At 40.7% G+C, this 19,032-nt stretch overlaps 1 protein-coding gene across 1 annotated transcript in view; it reads right to left on the reverse strand.

Moving 5' to 3' along the window:
• AGK (acylglycerol kinase) overlaps positions 1–19,032 on the reverse strand; it is a 37,231-nt gene that overhangs the window by 4,904 nt on the left and 13,295 nt on the right. The window contains exons 3-13 of the mRNA XM_069003152.1: positions 18,722–18,801; positions 17,347–17,422; positions 15,908–16,000; positions 14,945–14,977; positions 12,896–12,990; positions 10,760–10,829; positions 9,903–9,982; positions 7,785–7,842; positions 5,316–5,460; positions 4,124–4,221; positions 1,829–1,899 (exon numbers count right to left, since the gene is read on the reverse strand). Coding sequence (XP_068859253.1) covers positions 1,829–1,899; positions 4,124–4,221; positions 5,316–5,460; positions 7,785–7,842; positions 9,903–9,982; positions 10,760–10,829; positions 12,896–12,990; positions 14,945–14,977; positions 15,908–16,000; positions 17,347–17,422; positions 18,722–18,801 — 899 coding nt within the window. The remainder of the gene's footprint in view (positions 1–1,828; positions 1,900–4,123; positions 4,222–5,315; positions 5,461–7,784; positions 7,843–9,902; positions 9,983–10,759; positions 10,830–12,895; positions 12,991–14,944; positions 14,978–15,907; positions 16,001–17,346; positions 17,423–18,721; positions 18,802–19,032) is intronic.

Genomic DNA, 19,032 nt, shown 5'->3' on the forward strand with positions numbered 1-19,032 from the left:
CTCATGTCAGTGCCCTCTCCAATACAAAAAACCCCTTGATATCTGCACTGATAAGGTATTTCCCCTAAAAATCTTTCCAACCCCCCAAATTCTGGTATTTAAACTATGCACTAAAAAAGAAGAAAAAAGAAAGAGCTGTTTCACACATTTCCAAAGACAAACCCTGTTGTGCTAGGCAATGGGGGGGGCTCTGATAATGGGCTTGACTCAAAACCCAGCTGGCAAAGGCACAGTAGGATCTCTGAACACCCTGATTCAGCCTTGAGAAAACAGGGCACGTTTTTTCTGCTGTGACTCCTCTCTGTACAACTAACCAGTCCCTCCCACTGCTCCGCCACCCCACACACCTCTCTTTGTCTTTCTTTGTTACCTACAGGATTTTTGGCACTATTTAATCAAAAGAGCTTGTTTCTCTGAACTTTGCTTGAACAGCTCAAAGCTTTCAGTACTGCCTCTAATTAGCTCTCAACAGCAGGGCAATGCTAATGCTCCTCAGAGGCTTTTTCTGCATGACACTAACTGTAGTCAGAAAATGTACCACACTACTGCAGGAAGCATGTCCAGTCAACACAAGAGCTATTATTTACAGTGGGAATACACTTGAATATGCCTCCCTCAAGTCACACAAACTCATCTACCTTTTTCTGCTAGCAAAGTCTTTGAGAACCCAGAAAAGCATCTCCTTTGTCTCACTCCCTTAGGAGACCAGATTCCTTTTGCTTCTAATAGGAAAACCACCTTCTCCTTTCCCTCTGTAGCCTTCAAAGCAAACAAATCAGTCCCAAGCAACCATGGTCCACATGCTCATGCAATTTAAAAGCAGTTGCAGGTGGTAACCTCACTTACAGTGTTTGCATAGGTCAGAAGCTTCTATTCCCACTGAGGCTCCTGGGATGCTAAATAAGGGGCCTGAGCTGCCATTGGTATCATAAACAAGTATCTTGCAGGAATTATTAGGGTGATGACAAGCAGGTAAAACTGCACTGAAATCCTCCCATTGTTTTCACTAGAGGGAGCTCGAAGACTGAGAAAACAGCAAATTAAAAGGCAATATGGAGAGGAGCTCCCTCGAATTTAGCAGGAAAATCTGTTGCTGATAAAACCTGCACTGAAGCCGCAATGTATGTGTGAGTGGGACTGTAAGAAGGAGCCAGAAAAGGCAGCTCTGATTTGCATCTGGTGAGAGCAGGAGGAACAAGCACACTACAAGACAACACCACAAGCACAAAGGAAGCAGTAACATTCACTTTCTTCACATGCTGCTTCCTCATTCCTTCAGCCTTCTTATTCCATGTGCAAGCAGGACCAATACATTTGCTTAAAGTCCCTGTTTAAATTCACATCTTCCAAAGTTCTTCCAGCTCAGACCTCATTTCTCACAAGAGCTGTTGAGACAAGGAAGCTCTCTCCTTAGGGCCAAGAATTCCCAGGTACCACTAGTACAAATATACCAGCTCTGTGACCCACCTCTCAACCCACTGAGCAGCTAGGGCTCAAAGATTCTGGGGTAAGTCTGCATGGCTGCCTATAGAACTCAGTTATGACACTAATATCCAAGCAGTACTGACTTAGAGCAACAGGGGAAAAGATGAAAGGTATAGCAAACTCAGAAGCTAGGGAGAACTCCAGGTCCTGAATACCAACACTCCAGGTTCTGTAGTTCTGCCTTGTTTACAGAAACAGAAAGTGAGTAAGAATTTTAAAGAACAAAATCATTAGCCCCCATGAAGCATTACTGACTGGTGTGCTTTGCAGTCCTCAGGCATGAGAGGAAACCAGTACACTTTTCAGAGATTCTGTCCCCTTTTCACAGCATTCCCATACTCACCCTCTGTGAACAAACTCCCCTTTGCTGATACTCTCTGCTTCAATGCAAATGTCCATGAAGTCCTCAGTGCGCTGTGCAAAAAAGGATTCAGAAATCAAGCAGTTAACATTTGAAAATACCACACCCAGGATACTGCAATATGTTCACACAACGGCCAGTCCTTTGTCCCACAAAAGGAGGTGGAAGATGCATTTCTGCATTTCATGCTTTATTCAAATCTCAACTTGAAATCTGAATTTGAAATTATAGACAGTATTTTCCTATTAATGAATATTCAATAAATACCACAAGAAGCAAAATAATGAGTCACACATTTGGCTTCTTGTTACGTTTAAAGACAAGAGCAGATCTCTTAGGTTTACTAATTTAATTTCTATTCAATGGGTCTTTCATGAATTTCAGCAATAGTACAATGATACAACATTTGGCCACCAAGCACCACAGTAAGAGCATTTTAAACAATACAAATTGGAAATCAAAGTGTCCTTGGTAACAATCCTTTAAACTCCTTACTTAGCTTCTTTCCTATTTACAGCCTGACTTTAAACTGAGTATACAGTAAAGCTTTTTCTGGGAGAGCAACTTTGATTAAGATGCAACTTATTTTTTCATTTACTTTAATATTTCTGTCCTGGCAAAAGTCCTAGTGCAGATGCAATCAAAATGACAAAAGTAAAAATAAATGCATCTATTAGTGTAACTTGGTTTATTCCTTTGCTGTTCTGCAGATGTAGTCTTGGCACAGCTTGTGCTGCACCTGTATGGCTTTATCAGCTTCTCTTCAATGGGGCAGCCTAGGCACGAATCTGAGGTGAGATTCGGACAGGAGTGGCTGGCAGCAGTCAGCAGATACGGCCTGGTATCAATTCCAGAGAGTTGCTATTCAGCTTTGAGGGCTACAGGGACAATGGTTACAAGAGAGGGACTTTAGAGCAGTAGTAAGGGTCCACACGTGTAGAAAAAAAGATGCAGCATCAAGATACTTCCAACTCTATAAACAGGAAAGTACAACTGGTCTAACATGAACTTGTCCATTTTTCTAGGCTGTGCAAGAGACCTGAGAACCCTACATCACTTCTTTTTTTTCAAAACCAATATTAAAGTGCATCTTGAAGGCCTGAAGGAGACAAAACCAACAACAAAGAAAGGGCATAAGGACTAGTTTGTGGCAATCAAGATACTTTTTCAGTTCTTGGCAGGTCTGTTATTACTTTATATCACTGACTCCAATCCAGTTCAGTAACCAAATCTCTTGTGTTTGAGTGCCATCTAGAAACCACTAAAAAAACCCCAAAATACTAGTCTCTGTCTAACTTCTACCATTACTAGGACACTGACAGTCCAAATCATAAACCACAACAAAGAAGAAACTGAAGTTCATGTGGTACATTCTAAGGAGAAAACAGGAGAACATTCTAAAAACTATACTCCCCTGTTTGGTTTTTTTTGGTCTGATCCTACAAAATAACACATCAATATCACTCAAGTTTTCATGTTCTTAAAGACTCTGAATTCTAAGGAAGAAATATGTTGCAGTGAGTTCAACACTTCCTGTTAACCTGGGTATAGTGGCAAGGGTTTCCTGAAGCCATGAGGAAACGAAGGGAAGCTCACAAGTATAGGATCACTGTGTTTGGATTTTCCAGTAAAATTAAAGACTGACATATATCCAAATAGCTTTCCCAGAAGTAAAATTGCACCAAAACACAGGCATAAGCCAGAGACAGGTTCTAAAACAATGAATGAACAGCATGAACATGCTGAGAAGGTTATGACAAGAACAGTTCCTTTGCTGCTTTGCTTCTATTCTTCCACAGCCACCTGCATTTCCTTTCCTTCAGATCAGTGTAGCCCCTGTCCTTTCCCTAGTACCAATTATTTCTAACTCCACTCTGAAAGTCTAAAAAAGAGAGAAAAATCAAAAATTCCAGCCAGACATTCAGGCTCAGCTTCCTTCTAGCAGCAGCTGATAAAACAGAATCACTCTCATATAGGTGAAAAGGAAAAGGAATGCTTCCTGGTGCTTAGTTTACTGACAGGCAATCCTAAAGCTTCTGTTTGGCTACTGAAACCTTGCTGTACAAATTCTTTCTGATCCCACTGCATCCCAGTTTTACACTGGTCTCCAGTGCTTTTACACTGGCTCTGAAACTTGCCCATTCCTGGATTCAACCATGGACCTCTTCTTACGTGAGGTAGTAAATGTTATTTGTATAGACACAAGAATGGGAGTTTAGCAAGAAAGGAAAACTCTGAGCAGGCAGCATTTGGAATCCATTTATGTTATGGTCTTACTGTTAGATCAAGCTGCCTGTTCCGAGTTGCAATGGAAAGCTCAATAGTGGATAGCTTCAGTTCTTCCCAGTCCTCTGGAGCTACCTCCTGGGGGAATTCTGCGTATCAGGAAGAGAAGATACCAATCATTAAGTGGAATTTAATTACACAGATCACTATGAAGCATGATGTGAGACAGAAAAATCAGTCAGAGCCATTTTGGCCACTAGTTTTGTTTCTCTAAAATGTCAAAATCTTAGAAAGGGAAAAGGGAGCTTGGGAGTATTGAGGAAAAGAAAAAGATACCATCAGCATTTACACAGTAGCAGCAAAGACTGTCAAGCACAGTACATCACAGCTCTGTGAGTCCTTATGTCCAGGGAGTAACAGATCTCCTGGGCTGGTTACAGGAACACTTAGAAAACCCATGAAATGCTGCTGCTAAAAAAACAGGAATCCAATGTTCAGAATGCTGTGGTAACACGTATTTTCTACAGGAGGAAGCTCGACAGTTCAGTTCTCATATCCAGGTCATCTGGTTCATGCTCCTGCATGAATCACCTCTGCTAGCCAACGAGGAACAAGGTCTTTATACCAGACTATGCAAAATACCCACTCTCTTTCCTCCTGTTGCCTGCAACGTGCACTGCCCAGACAACAGCCCCACCCAAGAGAGGCTCAGAGAACGCAAAGTTTATGGTACAGAAAGTATTTAACGCACCGAGAGAAATTTAGGGCTTCTGCATGGCCCAAATTTTACTGTTCTATTTAAAGTAATATTTGTTGCTCTGTGTCAGCAACTCTCCCCACCCTGGAAAGCAAGGGCTGCTCCTCTCTCCCCAGCTCACTAAGAAGCCATTCTGCTGGAAGAAGATTTTAAGAAGCTCACCCAGAAGTGCCAAGTAACCTCTATGGATGCCTCCACAGCAATGGCAACTGTGAGTCCAGAGAATAACCTGGTCTCTTTACAAATGAGTATTTGTTTATGAGACCACACACGCTGGCAGGACCACTCTGTTCCATTTCTGACAGATACCACCATAACTATCTTGACAAAAATCACAGTTTAAATAAATGAAAAAATTAAACACATATATAATAGTAATAAAAAAGAGAGCAGTAAAGTAGACATGCCCTCCAAACAACACACCCCTGGACCTATCAGAGGAGTAGAGCCTGTCTGTGAGTTCATGCCAGAACACACTCAGCCCACCTTTTGGAGATGACCAGTACGATCGAAGCCGTCTGTAAAGCCTCACATACAAAGGAGGTCTGGATGGTTTCTCATCTGGCTCTTCTGGAGGTCTCTCAGTTGGACCCAGGTACATGAGAGCAGCTTGATGTTTCTGAGGCCACTCCTTGGATTTACACGGAAAGGAAATACAGATGATAAAAGGGCATTTTGTTTAGCACTTACCTGTTTATTCTGTTTAGTCCTGTAGCCTTTTTATTGTGTACTCACACACAGTCCTGCAGAGCTACCCAGACCCCCCACTGCCTCAGCCTACTTTATGGCTCTCCAGTCTCCAGATTCATGGGTGAGATGACATTTCTGCAGTTTCAAAAAGATTACCCACAGTTCCCAAATCCACTAATCTAATCCTTCCCTGTGCAGAAGTGAAGGCATTTTCCCCTCTGTGAACACAGGGTGAAGGGACGTTTTCCTTGCTGCTGATGTGTGGCAGGGTGACACAGCTGCTTCTGGCTGGAGGGAACAACCCAAACCAGCAAGGTCAACATTAATGTCTGAAAGCACAGTTGGTTTCTGCATGGCACAAACGAAACCTCAAAGAGCAACTGCTCAGCAGGATCCAGTGCAAACAGACAAAGACTACAGTGCTGTGTGCAGCCAAGGGGCACTAAAACCTGACAGGCCTTTGTTCTCCAGCAACTCAAACAATCCAGACCTGGCCTGATAGTCAGGTCCTTATAAATAGCAACACAACAGGTCTCAAGGCAAGTCACATGAGCTTTACAAAGCACCTTAGGGAAAAAAAAAAGAACAAGGAAAGTACTAACACATTATTCTTGGTGATATTTCAGATTCCAGTCCCAGGGCTACAGAAGAACCTTAGCATTTGAAATATGATGCTGACAAAGTTTATTTCCTGTCACTGTTTTGAAAATAATTTCCAAAATGCTCCAAACATAGGACTTAGGGAGGAAATAATTTCATTGGCTTTTCAATCTGTATACTAAAACAACACAACCAAGAGCCCACATGAACTCAATACCATTATTTTTCTATGTATAAAACTTCAGAGGTAAGTTTTGGATCATGTAGCACAGGTTGTTAAGCTAATTCACCTCACACCTCTGGGAACAAGGAAAGACTTCACTCTCACACTTACATAATAAGCAGGACAAACAGAGGTTGTATCAGTAGGGCAGTACACAAACAATAAATATTAATGATTAAATGGAAAAGCAGCAATGCTGTGATAATTTAAGGCTGTGTATTTTAGAAGAGAGGATAACACTCATAACAATGCCCCTACCAATATCAGAAGGGAGCTCTTTCCAATTACACTTTTTTCAGCTACAGGTCATCCTGTTTCAAAAGACACCCACAGTAAAACCAGAAAATATGAAGTATGCAGCAGCAAACACAAGCCAGGAAGCAATTAAGCTCAACAGGCTGGAGCCACTTCTTGTAGAAATTAACGAAATGATAACATACGAGGCACATAAAGCAATGAATACCACCATTAGGGGAGATCAGGTAGAAACTTTTCTATCTAAATAGCTGAAGAAATGGGCACTTCTCTTTAACCTTCAGCAGGTTAATCAGATCTTTTCAATGTACAATTAATGGCTCACCAGAGAAATCCACTATCACTTACCCCCAAATGAGCCTAAGGACTCAAAGGAAGTGAGAAAGGAGTTGGACAGAAATGAAGAATAGGTTTCTTCCTAGAACGCCAGCACATAGAAGCATAACCTCAAATTTTCTGGGGATGGGGGGGAAAACTCACCCCAACTTTCCTGGATACCTTACTATTAAGCCCTCCTTTACAGGAGTTTCCTATAAGGGAAGCATTGGCACTGTCACAGACAGCATGGCTAGACTGCACTATTTGATCTCCTGTACTAGCTCCTGGGTATTTCCACTGCCTTTCATGAGGTTCCTTATATGTTCAGAGAACAGGAAAACCACGTGAATGAAAATGCCTTACCTTTCATGCAGGTCAAATTTTAATCTTTCCAGGATCAATTTTAAGCAACAGGAAAGTTTAAGGCGAGATAAAAGCTATTCACCTTCATGTTCATTTTACTACACAAGGAAGCCTGATTATCAACGTGCATGAGCAGTCTAATTATAGACCCTTCTGCCAGATGAATAAATCAGAGTGAAATGTTATTACAAAGACTGTTGAGAAAAGGTGGCTGAGCACTTTAGCACTTCACCACCACTGCTGCTCACCAGTTTCACAGGGGGTTATTGGCTTCCCCTGGTGATCTTGCAGCAATAGATCTCCAGTAAAGGAAATTTTTTTAAAAAGTATTTCTTTTCCCCTTCCTTTCTTCAGAAGTCTATCAATTGGTAGGCTTTTTAACAGTTTCACTCCCATTTTATATTGTTACCAGAATCCTTCACAAAAGCTTGCAGATAGATTATACAAAGCAAAGTCAGCCTGTTCATTTCCCAAACAAAAACACTTTCCTCACAATAAATACTTACCTTAAATGTGCTGAAAAAGTGAGCTGCTTTGGTTTTCAGAGGCCCAAGGTACCAGTACCTGAAAAAGAACAGAAATAGAACTTCTAAGATTTCCTGGAGTCAGTATTAGGAAAGGGGGAAACTTTGCATGAAGTCAGAGCACACAGGCTTGTTTGCCACTGAGTTAGTGCTCCCTGACAACCTTCAGCTTTTTGATACTGTCAGATAGTTTCTACACACCACCAGCAGCCGAGCAGTGACATCCTTATCCTGAGTTACACACCACCAAAATGCAGTGTATAATCTTCACCACAGGCAGCAGGACATCTACTATCAGAATTTTACCTTGTTACAGGAGACAACTGGGGATGATTTAAAGGTCTGTGGTCTAACAGCTGGTGGTGTACATCTCCACAATATGCAATACAGTGTTTCCAAAGGTCAGAGGAAACAAACAAAAAATCAAAAGCTTCATTGACAAAAGAACCAGCAAACATTCATTAGTCCCAAAGGATTCTCACATCAAAATCAGAGTTTTACCAAATAAAAATCCTGCCAGCCACACAGCACTGTATAGAATCTAAAGACGTGACTGCATTTAGGCAGTCTTGGCACACATTTTGATCACCATCTTTCACCAAAGAGGGTCAACAAAGCACATTAAACAGCACCAGCTCAAGAGTACTGCAGATCTAAGGATATCATTAACCATTAAGGCATGCAACTGTCCCACCACTCCCCTAGAGCCATGAAATTGTCTGTAAAATAGTAACATAATACAGCACCAGGTCTCCAGCAGCACAATGCTTAGCAGAGGGATAGTCAAGCACATTTCTGGAACTGTGTCTTAAAGCTTAACTCCATTTGAGTTCTTTTCAGTTTAAGATCAGCTGCACTAGAACACACCAAATGTTTTTAGTCCAATAACCCATCTCTCACAGGGAGCAAAAGTGGATGAAGTGGGAAAGTATAAAAACAGGACAAGCACATGTGGATCTTGTTCCAAGCAGACTCTGAGCACCTGTTCATTTGTTGCTGAAGTGCTTTCCAAGCTGGATATGTTTCTCTGCATTCAAAAGCATTTATAGAAGGAAGCAAGGCTTGAGGATGTTTGTGTGCCTCACGTACCAAAAGTGCTGTCATGCCTCCAGCACTGAGCCCAAAGGACTCTTACAAAAGGGAAGTGCTGCAGGGAAAGATGTGAAGGCTGACACCAGGAGAAAACCAAGGCATGGGCAGGAAGCCCAGTAGGAGTGCAGAGCAGAGAGAAGTGCACTTCCTTGAACTGGGGGCTGCAATTAGCAGGAGAGCCTGCAGCACAGCCAAGTCAGCACCTACACAGCCTACTAAGAATGTCCCTGGCTTCCCAGGGACAAACAACATGACCATTTACTGCATCTCACCCATCCCACATCACTTCTCAAACCTACTCAAATATTTTCCAAACAGACTCCAAAGGTCTGCTACCTCTTCCTTCCTGACACAGATAGCTCATTCACAAAGTACATGGTATTTCCTTACAGCTGCATTTCCTCCATAAGAGCTTGGGAGGTGAGCTGCTTTGGCCCTGCTGCTCCTTCAGCAGATAATGCTTGTCATTTGATACACAGACAGTGACATGTTAAATGTCCATTTGGAGAAAGCCCAATAATTATGAGTTTAACATTCAGAGAACAGTCATCAGATAGCACAGTCCACACCATTTCTGGCAGGAACTGAAGGGCATCTCTACTGCATCTGATGTCCCGTGTTGGAATTGAGTTTCAGAGTCCACATGCAGCTTTTCATTGGCAGATGATGAAAAACAATGGCCGATTACTTTACTTAGACTGTACTCAAGGGAGAGATTTTTCCCCGTTACAATCTGAATATAAAGTTCCAGAAGCAGATACCACAAGGCAAGAAGAAAAGAAATACATAAAAGAACAGGTCAGCACCAAATAACTGTTTATTTCAAATTACAAAAATTCTGATACATCTTACACTCCCATGTGTGTAATGCAAGACCTAGCAAGAGTGGGTGCCTCTGCCTGTCAGATGCCTACACCCAAAAAAAGACTTACTTGAGAGAGAGGGATGTGTCTTTTTAGGCAACAGATGCTAAAAAAGGTACGGTTTCAAAAAACAGTATTTTCTTACTTGCTAACTTTAACTCCTGCATCTCTGTAAGATCCCCATCTTAAACCAGAGACTGCAAACACAGGCTGTTCCTTTTCTCCCTGTAAAGAAAAAGAAACATTGCAAAATTGCTTTCTCTTACCTTGTTTCCAACTTTATTTTCTGAAGTTGGAAAAATAGCATTTCTACATAAAAACTGATTTGTGATTAATCCCAAAAGGGAAATTTAACAGAAGAGGTATGACAAACAGCTAACAGCAATAAAGCTTAGCAGAATTTAAGCATTGTACATTCCATCTGCTCCAGAGAGGAATGTAAGAGGTGAAGTTTTGAAGAAGCAGCCTGAGTTTGACTGCACACCCAGCAATGGCCATTTCATTTTGTGGATTTGGCTGTCAGCCAAAAGCAAGGAGCTCTGCACAGCGACGCAACTGCAGAAATGTTCATTCTACAACTGAACAGAAAAATAATATTCAAAAACCATACAGGGCATAGTCAAAGGTTCTCCCATTTTGTATCTTTCAGTTTGTCAAAGAAAGCTATTAACTTCACAATACACACAAATGCATCAAATCAGCAGACAGCTACTGCTACCTCTCACCATTGCTAGAGAAATAACACTGTCATTAAGTTTTGTATTCATCAATACTCTGAGTCTCAAGGAAAGGTGATGTTGAGGCATTCTAGTGTTTTGTTCTGCTTAGACTGTCTGATGCCATAGCACATGGTAGAGAAATGACTGCCACCAGAACTGCTGATATCATAAACCAAAATTCGTAACAGCAATACACAGAGGAAAAGCAGTCCATGTAAACATAAACACATGAGAACAGTAAAGTTTTAGGAATGTTGGGTTCCAAATAAGTAGATGCTTTCACCTTGATCTGCAAGACATCAAGTGGAACTGTCTCTCCTTTCAAAATGGCCAACGTAGCATTAGTAATATGCCTGCAAAACAAATAGGAAAAAAGCAAAGGAAAACAAACAGGAAGAAAGGAAATGTGTAAACTTTAAAATTACATTTCTTTTTCAGCAAATTTCAGTATGAATCCAGGTAGGGTTTTTTTTCAGCAAACATAAAAACCCTAGGGAAACGTGCTGCACTTAACTGAAATCAAAAAGCAAAATGGGTGGTTGCAACACATGACAAAACCTAACTAACAGCAGAATCCACAAAAAGCAAAAGGTAATTATCAGCCTAAGCTTTTGAGAGATTCCTCCTTTTTGAGCCAACCTGGTAGGTCAGAGGCCAACTGTGTTACTTGCTGTTTCAGATACTTAATGCACTAAGGACCCAAACCATGGTTTTATTTTAGTGGTGGCAAGTATCACAGTCTGGGAGAGAAGGGGACAGCATGACTGGTCTCAACTCACGTGTCTGATATTGAGCTGCATTTATATGTGCTAATTTATTCTGAAGTTTTCAATCAACATAAATCTACTTATCAGCAGTGCTCATGTCGTTTAGGTTTCCATTAAGTTGTGGACAGTAGCCAGGGCACTCTGTCATTTCAAGCTGTAAAAATTTTGTAACCAAAGTGTCTAAGTCCACTAAATAGTCTGTGTTCAAACCTTGAAGCATACATTTGATTGAAACTGCTTCCTTGTTTTCAAAGTTGGGTAATATTTAGTTTCCACATTGCATACATTTCCAGTGTCTCAGCAGGACAAGGAAAAAATGCAGTTTTCAGATCCAGCCCAATATCCATGTGAATCAGTGGGAGAAATTGCCCTTGGTTTCATCAGGATTCAAATACTGAGACAGATAAGGAAGCTGTTCTTCCCCCAGCCCATCTTCTCTCCCAGCTCTTATCTTTCTCTAAGACCTTTACAGCTCCTACACTCCAAAGTAAGAGAGTGCTGAAGGAACCAAAGCCCAAATATTTATTTGAAAATGTCACTTATGCACTTCTTAACTCGGGTTCTGTTACTGGTGCAGGTTGTTCGGCAGCCTATTGACCAAATTACCTTCAACTTCACCAGTGTGCTGCAGTCCCATCTGCACAGTTCACTACCTTGGGACAAGAAGATCATCCATGTCAAACAGCTTCTTTGGAGCCCAAACATAAATTATTATTTTAATCTTAGCTGCTGATTACAGCCTTGTGCACTTTTCTGAGCTTCAAAGCACTCTGGTAGTTTTAATGAAGGATGTTATGCCAGTTGACTCATGGGTTTTATGTATGATGGCTACCAGCAAGGGTTCCACAAAGAAAAATGTTAATGAGTTAGTGGGAGAGTGAGAGTGAAAAGATTTCAGGATCAAGAAGAAATATATTTATTATGATGAAAAATATATTGATTATTATTTATATCATAATTATGAGGAAGGGAAGAATTGAAAAGAAATGAAGTTAGGGGAAAAGAAAGATTATTTGACTCCCTTTTCTCTTTATAAGGGGATGAAACAATCCTGCAAGAAACTGGACTGTAGGCAACAGATACCTCCAGACTGGATCATATCCAGGATGCTGAAGGTAAGAATTGTGTTGCTGGATTACTGCCAGCATCAGTCCCACCACAGGGAAAAGTCAGTGCTGCCCTGCAAGTCAGTAATGGGATCCAACCTTTCCCATATTCTTGTATGCCTTACTTTACAGGTGCTAACCAGGCTATATGTGGACTGGTTTCTACAATTCTTAGACTGGAGAAGGCTCAGAAAGAGGACTTATTTTTGGCTTATTTTGTCATATCCTCGCTATATCCGTCATACCCTTTTTGCTCTTCCTAAGATGCTGATCCTTTTAATCCCTCTTTCTTTTTAAACTCTGAGCATCACACGATCACAGAGAAATTAGCCACAGCAAATGATTTCTAATAATACATACATTTCCTTCTTTTAATTTTTAGTCAGTTTTTGGAAGTCATTAACTCAGGCAAGTCCAGAGAATCATCAGGCTCTGCCCAGAGACTGCCAACTTCTACGTAACACAGAAGAAAAAGAAAAGCATCAAGCTACCAAGAAGCACTGCTCCTTGAAAACAAACCGTGTCTCAGAAACATGCAATACTTACTGGACTTGATTCGTGCTCTCAGGGTACAGTGTGTGGCTCAAAGTGCAAGTTTTTCCAAGGGGTATGAATCCTATAGGAATCTTACTGAAGGCAGCCTGGACACATGAGGAGAGTAAATTAACATTTGCATGAAGCTTCCTGTGTGGAGACCACAGCTGTGTCTGGCATCACCCCACTGGCACTGAGCAGCCAGGCACTTCCTCACACAATGACTCAGAACATGGCACCCAAATCTGTGAACCCACCACTGCCAAATGGGTACAAAGGAGCTCTCTGTAACCATTAAGAGCATTGTTACATGCAGTTTGGCAGCCACATCCCAACTAATGCATGGATTCTATCAGCAATCCGCCATCTTTCTTAATACTGACGGTGGCATCACAGGCTCTGAATCTCATTTACCACTGCAGAAATCCCTCTCTGACAGAGTAACCTTGCATAGCAAAGAGATTTTCTCACTTAAGGAAAGGAAATTAATTAATTCCTCTGCCATCCAAATCACGAAGCAGCAGAAGGTCTAATTTTTGGAAGTCACTGACCATGTTCTTTTTCTGTACCACTGTTCAGCAGAAGGGCTTGTTGAAGGAGCAAGTTATTACCCTACACCTCATCTTAAACCTCGCTTCTTGAAGCGTGTCAGCAAATCAGTGTAAATACCACATATCCCAGTGCCCCCTCTCCCTCCTGGGCGATGCTGCCAGCAGCACCCGGGCACAGCCAATCTGCCGCCACTCAGGAATTCCCGTCTCACTGCACGCCCCACCGCTCTCCCCTGCTGTCTCTGTGTCACCTGCCAATCCTAACACTCTCAAACACCCTGCTCTGGTTCTCTTCAGCACTGCTTTACACTGTGCAGATGAGAGGCTGCTTGCAGCTCCTGCAGTCAAGCTCTGCTCCCCTGGCTGCTAGGAACAGGGCTTCTGGAATACCTCGCACAGGCTCTTCTTATGCAGGCAACAGTGGTGTGATGCCCACAAGTGAAAAGGGAAGCAGGGCACAGAGAGAGGAAGCTCAAGTGCAGATCTCTACTCCTAGGACAGAGTGACATGAAGTACAAGAATTCCTTGCCCAAAGACATGAAGTGACACAGCGGCAATACTACAATGTGGTATTCCACCTGTAATTGTGCTGGATGCAGAATTTCCTACACTACAGCAAAACAATCCAAGCTACACCAAGATAAGAAGCCAAAAAATAAAGAGAAACTAGCCAGTAAAGCCTCTAAAACTTTTCTTCCACTATCTTTGAATAATAAAGGTCTCAGGATCCAACTACAATAATATTCGATTTAAAACTGTGATTTCTCAGAATTGATATAACTAGCCCTCCTTTAAAAATACTGGCTCGGTTGCAGAGTTCCCCTTGTCACATTCAGACAAAGCAAATGCCCAAACAGAAACAATTCAAGCTGCCAAGGGTATCATCATAATCTCGTCTGGATCATTTAATTGAGTTTTTGCCAGCTCCTGCCAGAAGGTGCTGGGAACAATGATTCCCTCCTTTCTTCAGTAACACTGTCCTCCCACTTTAAAAAGAAAAATCTTTTTCCATTTCCATGCAGAGTGATCCACCTTGAGAAGTTAAAATTTGCTTAGTACAGCCATCTGCATAGGTAGGTATGCACTGCTTGAAGAAACAGCAAAGCAATCTCAAAGCAGTAGGAGTGTGACCAGAACTGAATTCGGTTTCAAGCCTGTACAAATACAAGAAAAACATGTACTTTTGCCCAATGCTTTTGCCAAACAAAGTGGCATGCACAGCTGGTCCATGGGTCTTTGAAAATTGAGCATTTGGCTTCTCCACAATCCCTGCTCTGACAGTGGAAACTTTCCAAAGCCATGCCTTGGGAGTCACTGCACTCCCTCAGAAGGGAACAAAGAACAACAGGCAGCATTGCAGGACAGTAGCCCAGCTGGCTTATTACACAGCAAGCTGGCTCCAGATTAGTAAGCAACGTGTCTGCTGAAGGCAGCTGAGGCTAAGACATCACAGTGGATGCACAAGACACTCCAAGAAATAAACACAATTTTTTAAATGACACTTTCTCACCTCATCTGCTCTACGGAGAAGTCCAGTTATGACCTGAAAAACATGGCAAATGCTCAGCTCTAAGAATTTTATTTTTCAGTCACAGTAAAAAGCTATGGAATTCTTAACCACGTTTAGTGTTTGAAAAGATTTAAGGAGCAGCTACTCTTTTATGGAAGGTGCTACAGTTGTTTACACAGGAAAGGAGGAATGTTCAGCCTGCAAACATGTTGGAAACAGCAGGATTATGAGTGTGCCCGAGTACATGCTGGCACCACAACCAATGCCAGTGTAAATGTTTTAACACTGGATAATGCTCTGCATAATGCAAAACCAGCACCAGTAAGTGCAATTAACAAAAGGCCAGAACGAACTTGCAGATGTTCTGATCACTTTCTCTTAAGGTCATTGCATTCATTTAGCCATTGTCTTATGAAACCAGTAGCTGGCAACCAGGAACTGCTTGAATAAAACACAGTCTTACTTGAAAAAGAGAATATCCCCCAGTTCTGCTCCTGTCATTAATCATCTTGACAATAGGCATTTATTAAGTATGTCCTGTGCTTTGTTGTCATTCCCACGTAATTTTTAAATTATCTGATTCCCACTTAGCAAAATAAGCATTCCTCTTGGGGAGTATATAGAAAGGAAGGAACTTTGAAAATCAAACCATTACAACTACATTAAACAGAAAGAAAAAATTAGAACCATGTCCCTCCAAAGAGTTTGCTCATTCTAGAATAAATTTCTGGAAGACAGTTATGTCACACACTCTTTTTGCCCCCACTCTTATCATCTCTTTAAGACTAATACCAACGAGCAGAGTGTTCTGCCCCCAGAATATTATAACATTTACTGAAAATACAGATAGTGAACGGGACAGATCTCTAAGAACAGCTGCTATGATGCTGCTACATTGCACAGACTCAGTCTTCTTGCCCTCAGCCCAGCTATGATTCTCAACAAACCAGGCTCCTGCAGTACCTCTTGGACGGTGCCATCTCCTCCTGCAATGATGATCAGATCCGTGTTCTCCATTAATTCCAGAAGCTTTTTCGCTTGTCCCTCATAATCAGTCTGAAGAAACAGAAACCCAAACGTGAGGACTCAAATGACTATTTCTAGTGTATGTCTCTTATAGAAAAAAAATCATCTATCCATCTGGTTAATAGTTATTTTTATATAGGCACACAGTACTGTATATTACTTACAGTCAGAGATTTTTTTTTTCAACTATAAAACCGGTTTGATGCATAATATATATGCAAGCAAACACACACACACAGGTTAAATGAAGTATCAGAGCAAATCTTACTCAAGACATCTAGAATACCATAGCAATAATCATATTTCCAGGTAATTTTACATTGAAACAAATCCAGAAGCCAACCACGCTCTTGCAGAAAAACTCCCAGTATCTTTAACAGTAAAAGTGCTCAAATGCATCTCCTGAAACACAGCATCAACTACACAACAGGCCACTGCCTGACAGCCCATGACAATGTATTTAGCAGCAAAGAGTACTGACTTTTTAAACCATCAGAACTGTTTTCTGCAAAATGAATGTCTTTTGCAGAGCCATCTCAGCCTCACTTCCTTACCCAGTCCTGTTTTGCCAACTTTTCAAGTCTGACACTACCAAACATCAGTTTTAAGTCTTGCAAAATAATTTCTTTTAGGGTGGGACTAGGTATTTTTAATGATCAAAGAAAGGGACTAATAAAAACAGCACTTTAAGACTAAACCTTGTGAAAAAGATTCCAAGGCAGAAAGATGCATATTAGAGTACTTTGCTGTTAGGACACACTGACTATTAAGCAATCCACATGTCACAGCCTCAAAAACCTGCAAAAAGATCAGAATTCCTTCATGTTTCCTTGTTCTTCTCTTTCCAAAGAAAATCTGTTTGTTAATTCACACCATTTAGAGCTCAGAGTTCTGCTTTCATGATGATAACGTTGAATTATTTGGAGAGAGACAGAAATAATTTCAGTGTACAGATAAAAATCTTATTTTTAATTAATCTGAACAGCTCAACTGCATGTCAAAATTCCTCACTTTTGAATTCTTCAGGTTTAGGCAGAAATAACAAATTCAACAGTAATGGGCACGCACCACTAGCCAGCACTCAAATATTTAGAGTTTTCTCTCAAACATGAATTATAGAAGGGCTGCTTTAGACAGACAAACAAGCGTATGTACTGCTTTAGCTGAAAATTAAAATCTCACTACACTGTTTGTAAACTAACTGTGAATTAAAAAGATTAGGTATCATCTTAATATCTCAGTATTTATTTCTTCCCATAAGATGTCTACAGGACAACTGAGAATTTCAAATGCATACAGCTTTGAATTTCAATTCTTCAAGAAGAGAAAGCAGAGCAGCCACTATTTCTATAGTAGCAGAACCTATCAGTTCTTACCTTAACCACAGTAACATCCAAGCCAGATAAGTGTAAAATTGGTGCAGCATTCTTTTCAAAAAGGTTCCCAGCTTTGCTAGAAATAACAGAGTAAGAACTATTTAATGACTCTGGTAGCTGAAAAAAAAAATTTAGAAGGAAAGAAACAAATGAATAGCAAGAAGAAGTCTACTTAAAACCAAGCATTCGATCTCCACAATCAGTCACTCAACATGACAGTCAGGAAAGATGAGATTTCATGTGGTTCAAATGTATTACATTTCTAGTCCCACATCTCAGTTGTCAGGGTTGTGTTGCAGTTTTAATAAATGCAAAAGATGCTATCTAGCTTTTGCCAAAAATAATTTCAAAGACCCAGAAAAAACAAATTAAGATCTCCAAAAAGAAATTTATTAGAAAATTAATTACTTACAAAGCACCAGCCTTTAAGGACCACAAAGAAGGCCCATGTAGGTTTTCAGAAACATTTAAAAAATCCCAATTATTTATTATTACATATTATTAAATAAGGTTAGAAGCAAAACTCTATCTGATCTTTTTTTGTTATAGGACTGATGCATTTTATGCCTGTCATTGTATAATAAAATAATTATACCACTAACCATAAATTGTTTACAAGTAGAAACATGAGACTTGATTAATACTTTGTGTTTTCCAGTCATGACTGTTTTGAATGAAAGCACGTGAATCCAAGTACTTCCATGTCAGGTATATTATTCTCTTCATATTGGCAGTAAAAACTCTCTGCCCCTCCACAAATGCAGCTATTCCAAAGCTGATCAGCAGAAAGAGACACACATCATATCCAAGACTATGGTTTTCCTGCTAATGAGCACATAAAAATAGCAGCCAACCTCTTCCAGGAGTCTTGCTCCCAGCCCATATTTAGCCTCTCAGTTTGTGGGCACATCCCTTTCAAGGGCAGGTTCCCACAGAAGTAAGATTACTTCTTGCCAACTTCAAGTCTTGAAGCAATCAAGGTCATCTCTTACTTCTATAGATTTTGAAGATGGAAATATATCACATGCAAAAGTTTGGAAGGAATACAAAGGAATTCCATATACAAAGGAATGACAAAGGCCGAAAGACAGAATTAAAGAAAGAAATAATATATATATAAAAATATAAAAATATAAAAAAATATATATATGTGTGTGTGTGTTTAGAAATTATTCTTCCACCTCAAGCAACTAATTCTATTTCTCATCCCAATCTTTTTGGTGAAATAAAGTTTGGCATAGTAACATAGCACCAGCTTGGCATCAGAGGGAGGCAAAAATGAGCTCAAAAATCTGGCTGGCTTTTATAGTGGATAGCAGAGCAAAAATGCAGAAAGAGTGCCTCAAATGAGAGTGCTGAAAAGGAGGAATTTTACCCTTTGCAAGCTGCTGGGTTGAGGAACACTGTTGCTTTCTTCAATGGCACAGTGGCAGGGATCAGCTGGTTGCCAAAAGCCTAAGCAAGAGAAAAAGAGCAGGGCTCAGTTTATCTTTTAAGCACACTGCTAAAACAGTTCAAAATAATGCATCTCTACAAATGTCAATGGGCTTTCAAGCCTTATGACATTCAAATGACTTCCATCTTCAGCCACTGTACAGGTCTCCTATTCAAAGACCTGCACTCTTAGCAGCAGCTCACATCACTGTCATAAGTACTCTTTAGCTCATTTTTACAATTCCACCACCA

The sequence above is a fragment of the Aphelocoma coerulescens genome, chromosome 1A, assembly GCF_041296385.1.
Source record: "Aphelocoma coerulescens isolate FSJ_1873_10779 chromosome 1A, UR_Acoe_1.0, whole genome shotgun sequence".
Taxonomy (NCBI): Eukaryota; Metazoa; Chordata; class Aves; order Passeriformes; family Corvidae; genus Aphelocoma; species Aphelocoma coerulescens.